The 6,000-nt window shown below is 44.8% G+C and overlaps 1 protein-coding gene across 1 annotated transcript in view; it reads left to right on the top strand.

Moving 5' to 3' along the window:
* Window positions 1-1,326: 1,326 nt before the first annotated feature.
* Window positions 1,327-6,000, top strand: part of KLHL3 (kelch like family member 3) — a 118,266-nt gene continuing 113,592 nt past the window's right edge. Inside the window, exon 1 of the mRNA XM_052643643.1 lies at window positions 1,327-1,395. Coding sequence (XP_052499603.1) covers window positions 1,382-1,395 — 14 coding nt within the window. The 5' untranslated portion in view covers window positions 1,327-1,381. The remainder of the gene's footprint in view (window positions 1,396-6,000) is intronic.

The following is a 6,000-nucleotide window of genomic DNA, read 5'->3' as shown; positions in this document are numbered from 1 at the left end:
TCCAAGAATAGAGATGCTCATGTGTGGTCTTTCTGAGGCATCAAGGAAGTTTCTTAACCCATTTTTGTGGCTAAGCTTCCCAAGTTGGCTCAGTGGTAGAGAATCCTCCTGCCAGTGCGGGAGCTGCAGGAGATGTGGGTTTGATCCCTAAGTTGGGAAGATCCCCTAGGAGGAAATGGGAACCCACTCCAGTATTCTTGCTTGGATAATCGCATGGACAGAGGAGCCTGCTGGGCTACAGCCCATAGAGTTGTAGATTCAGATGCAACTGAAAGGAACTGACCACGCAAACACCAGTGGCTGATTGCCCCAGTTATGCACCTTGACTGTGGCTCTGAGGTACAGACCAGCCTCCAGCATGCCCCCTACATTATGTTTTCACATAGGTGGGTCAGAATTGAGGCTTGAAAGGCAATTGGAGATTCCAGGGTGTGAGAGGTCTTTGACTGGAGATGGGGGGTTTAGTTGGAGACTGATTGCTTGGAGCTACAGCTTATTTCAGATTTTAACATGAGAGACTTTAGGAAGGTGTTTTAGGATTGTGCTGTGGAACTTGTGGTCTTTTGTTATGGCCTGGGGAAATAAATGTATGTGGTCCCATTGTGATGGCTTTACTGCAGTTTAGCCTCTTGCAGTCAAATAGTGTTTGTTTCAGTTCCCTTTTTCTTACTTCTTTCTGCATTCTTCTCGGTTCCATCAGGCTCTTTTACCCTAACTTCTCTTCCTCTATCAGACTCTCAGAGCTGCTGTACATTTTGGGAGGAGGAACTGGAAAATGAGCTGTGACCTACAAGTCAATTTCCCCAGGTGGATAAAGTCCACTGGAAGCCACAGAGGGGCCTCCTCATTCCAGCAATCTGGCCAGGCTGACAGACTCACAGCCTATGGGGGCAGGGGAGGAGGAGGGGACCAGTATTTCTCAGGCTAGTGAGGAACTGCCCAAGTCTTTTCAGTCTAGGCAGAGGAGGCAGGAGGTACTGGGGTCGGCTGGTCGCCTGGGGATGCCTGGGCAGATGTGGAAGCGGCTGGAAAGGTGGCCTTGCACTTGGGTTGCTGTTGCTGCGCTGTTCCTAGGAGACGGAGGAGCAGCAAGCCTGCGGGGGAGGGGGAGCAAGTGGGTTGCTGCTTTTAGCAGCTGAAAGGGCTGCAGGGAGCTCTGGGTAAGACGTTTTCTGCTGCTGCTGATTCTGCGGTAGAAGCTGCCGAGAGTAAGTCAGAGCAAGGAGGATCGAGAGGGAGGTGGCTTCATTTGCAGCCATGCTGAATCACTGCTGTTGATCAGATCTCCCGCTGGTTGGCTGGGAGAACCGAGCAGAACAGAGCTAGGATCCTCCGGTACAGACACAGCTCAGCAGCTGCCACCCCAGCTGGGCCTCACACAATGGACGGGGAAAGGTAGGTACGTGTGTATAAGTGTGTGTGTGTGTGTTTGTGTACGTGTATACGCACTCACACTGCAGCCACCAGCTTTTGTATTACATTGGTTAGACAGGGTTGGAAGACCTGGTCACTGATGGATCCCAGCCGGCGGCAGAGCCATACCAGGGAGACCCCTTTCCCCAGAGATCTGGCTTCTGCAGAGACAGGTCTGGGTTTGCAGGGCAGCGGAGCACCCTGAAAGAAGTGACTTCCTGACTGGTGTTTGGGAAGAGTTTCAGCATGGGCTGTATCAGGCTGTTTCAAGGAGGCGTTTCCCTTTCCTGGCTACTTTCCTCGGGGTGTTTTTTCTTTGGTGGGTGTTTTTTGATGTCATAGCAGGGCTGGCCTGGCATAGAGTACTTGCTCAAGTTGTCAACAAGCATGCCAAGCTGATGTCTTTCCTAAAAGTGTGTGTGTGTGTGTACCTGTATGCACACACAAGTTCAAGTAAGAAGGAGAGAAATCCATTCAGGTGACACTTTCTCGGAACTTTCCATTTGCATTGAAAAGTTTCCTAATGATACTGGAAGTTATATTCTTTAGAGAAACTCTTGTTCCTTTCATCAGGGGTTCCTTTATGAAATAGAAATTACCAGAAGGAAATTTCAGTACTTCTGTTGAGCTGGATCTAACTAGCGAGAGATTTTTTTTCCTGGCAGTCCCATGCATTTTAATACATTTTAAAGCTGTTATCTGAGGCTCTGATTCTTTAATTATGAAGGTGCTGAGTGTGGTGCAGGGCAGGTCACTTCTCTGTGTGCCAGAACGTCTCCTCTTCATTCTGTGAGTCTGCGGCTGGTAGAGAACGAGGCTTGCCTTTCCCTTGAGGTGAGAAGACTAAGAGCCAATGGACCCCTGAGGGAGGAGGGCTGCTGCTCTGAGTCGCCAGTTTGATTCAGATGGTAACCAGCTGGTTAAAGGGTAACAGGTTCAACTAAGTCAACAATGCCTGGAGTGTACCTCAATAAACAATTTCTTTTGCATGGATTGTCCCCAGTCTTACATCTCATGGGGGCACAATGATGTCATTAAACCTCTCTAAACCCCATTAGGACTGGCAGGATTGTATAGTGTCTTCTTGTCTGAAGAGGCCCCCAGGGGCAGTCTTTCTTGATGTAACTCCTAGGAAGAGAACTGGGACTTTTTAGACTGAATGTACTGGTTGAGTGTCTCTCCTTGAGTGTCCTTTGCAATAGGAGCTTAGTGTTGGATTCTGTGTGGCCCCCTGGGTGACAGAGCATTTGAAAGCCTGCTTCCTTAGGGCAGAAGTGTGCAGTGTCCTTACCTTCTCTTATTGGTCTAGTAGCTAACAGAGGGCAGGGGTGATATGAATGGAGGTTTGGAGATTCTAGATCAAGCCTGTTTGCTTATATATTAGGACTGAAAGGTCCATTTGAGACTAGCAACAGTAGATCAAAGCACTGCTTCCCAAGCATTTTTGGGTACTTACTATGTTCTCAGTTTTGTGTTCCAAAATGTAATGAGCCCTGGCCTCCTAGGAGCTCTCTTGTTCTTCAGCACTCTGGTGCCTTTCAACTGGGATGGCTGAGGTCTTTGGCATTGCAACCCCTAGTTTTTACACGTGTTCTTTTGCTTTCCTTCTATTAAAAGCAGAGAAATCCAAACCTTGCAGCTTCCAGTGTTCACCAGGTCACCGAGCTCACTACCCTTTGTTCCGACTCTAAGACCAGCTTACCCTGCCAGGCATTCAAGTCTTCTGAAATCTGGCTCCAGTCTCCATTCCTACTGCTCACTCATATACCCCTACCGAGAGATCAATGGGTCTCTCTTGTGATCACTCATCCTACACTACTGTGCACTACTACATCCAGTCTCAGATCCTTAGCTTCCAGAGTTTCTTTCGCCTGGAATGCCTTTTGCTTTCACTTTTCCAAAAGTTATTCATCTATCAAGGCTGTTTTAAAATTCCACTTTGTCTTGGAAACTTAAGCTCTTCTGGTTCTGGCAGATGTTCTTCCTAATTTCATTACTTCTAGTTTGAATCTCATAGTTGGGTACTGAATAATAGGCCCACCCACAAGATGTTTTTGTGCTGTTGTTTCATATATCTTGTAAGTTTCCACAGTGGGGGATAGGTTCTCAAGGACAAGAATGTTGCCTGTACCTCTGAATACTCCACATTATCTACTGTGTGGCTGGACACATAGCAGGTAGTAGATAATTATTTGCTGATTAGCTGATGACTTTTGTGAGAAGCTCCAGTAACTAAAAATTGCCTCTCCAAGAGGCGATTGAAACCTCTGGCCAATAGGTTCATCCTTGGCTATCAGCCTTATTATCTCAGCATGGGTAATTGACCCCATGGAATGCTTTGAGGTAGGGGAGAAAAGGGGGAAGTAGGCTTCTTTCACAAGTTCCCAGAGAAACTGGGTGACTGGCCTAGGATCACATGTCAGACCTCTAGAGACTGGAGGGATCCTAAGTCTTGTTCTTCTACATTTAACCTGCTAAAGCTTAATTGGGGCTGTTTTTAAGCATTAAGAATTTTCAGCCAAGAGATTTCTAATGAACAATTTTCTTTCTTTGCCATGAGAGTTTGAAAATAACTTCTACCTTAAAAGGCTATTAATTAAAACATGGGCTTTGGGGTAACATAGAGCTTGTGGTGAATCTATTTCATAAACTGTATGACCTTGAGTATGGCACATTTTTTCAGAATTAATTTTTCTTTTTGATGTAGAGAGACAGTATCCATATCTCACAGAGTTGTTGTGAAGATCAAAGGAGGCAATATAGGTAAAGCACCTAGCAAGTTTTTCTGGCACAGAGTAAGTTCTCAGTAAATGGTAGTTGCTATTATTGTTAGTGTTCATCTATTACCCTGCTGTACTCCATGATTTGTTCTTGGATACTAACCAAGGCTTATTTTAAGGGCTTCGTATATTTATAATCCAAAGCAGATTTTGTGGGACCATTCCCATGAGAAAATTAAGAGGCTATCAGATCATCATCTTGCATCCACCTAAACTGTCTCCTCACAGTGAGATACCACACAGGGCTTGGCACTTCCTTTTGTAGGGTTCACCAACACTTGTGTGTGTGTGTGTCTGTGTGTGTGTGTGCACACATGTGTGCTCGGTCCAGTCAGACTCTGTGATTCCTATGGATTTGTAACCTGCAAGACACCTGGAATTTTCCAAGCAAAACTACTGCAATGGATTGCCATTTCCTATTCCAGGGCATCTTCCTGACCCAGGAATTGAACTCGAGTCTCTTGCATCTCCTGCATTGGCAGGCAGGTTCATTACCACTGTGCCACCTAGGAAGCCTTACCTTAGTCCTCCTTTTTATAGATACCCCGAGGCTTCAGGTGCATTAGTGATTTGGGGCCATGATATCACTACAGTGACAAGTTGTGTGTGTGTGTGTGTGTGTGTGTGTGTGGAGCACATTGAAAATGACAGTAGCTTGGCTACTGGGATTTCATTTAAGTACTAGAAATTAGCCTTGTGGATGGATTACAGTAAATTCCCAACTTATATGAGGTATCTAGAATGGTCAAATTCGTAGAGACAAAAAGTAGATTGGTGGTTGCCAGGGTCTGGGGAGAGGGAGAAATGCTTAATGGGCATGGAGTTTTGTTGTTGTTGGTTTTTTTTTTTTTGCTTTTCTTTGGGTTTTCTTTTTTTTTTTGTTTAATTTTACTTCATTTTACTTTACAATACTGTATTGGTTTTGCCATATATCAACATGAATCTGCCACGGGTGTACACATGTTCCCAATCCTGAAGGGCATGGAGTTTTAATTTAGGGAAATGAAAAATTCTGGAAATAGATGGTTGCGCAAGAATATATACATACTTAAAGCCTCTGAACTATATTCTTAAAAGGGTAAATTTCAAGTTACATGTATTTTACCACAGTTAAAAAAATTTCCAGGCATAGTCTCTGGGATATTCACAAGAATTGCAGAGAACCACAACTTTTAGAAGAAGCATCACAAAAGGGGGATGTTGGCTGTCCATTTTTCTTAAAATTGTTGTGGTTTTCTTTATCAGAAGCATCAGGATGCCTCTTATTGCAAGGGGCATTGTGTGCCCAACAATGTGCCTTGAATTTTTGAGAGCAGTCCTAAGAGAGAGAATGGCTCATCCTTACGGAGGACAGCCTGCTCCTAGAACCCTGAGAGCTTATTTTTCCATCCTTGATCAGGAACAGATCTTATTAAAACAAAAACAAAAACATGATTTAGGCAGCTAAGTCTCTCCAAACGCGGAGTTTTACAACGCCCGGTGTATCACTGGCAAGACCCAGGGAAGAGCAAGTGTTCAGCGCCGCAGGCTTTCTCTTCCTCTCAGCACTCTCCCACCCATAGAAGGCATGAGTGGAAACTTCTGTAGAAATTTTTGGGCATCACTGCTGCCTGAAGCATATGTGCATTTCAACCATGATAATTGAAACCAAACTTTCCGTTTTGGAAATAATTTTTGGTGAAGCAAGGTTTTCAACTGCAAGGAAACAAAGTTAGTTGGAAGAAACCTCTTGATTTCCCCATACCCAGATTTTAGCTTTTAGGTTTTTGCTGCTTACTAGTTTTTATATTGTTAAGACACATCCATA

Source organism: Budorcas taxicolor, chromosome 7 (assembly GCF_023091745.1).
Source record: "Budorcas taxicolor isolate Tak-1 chromosome 7, Takin1.1, whole genome shotgun sequence".
NCBI lineage: Eukaryota > Metazoa > Chordata > Mammalia > Artiodactyla > Bovidae > Budorcas > Budorcas taxicolor.
The sequence above is the reverse complement of the archived record's forward strand: the minus strand, read 5'-3'. Positions and strand labels throughout refer to the sequence as shown.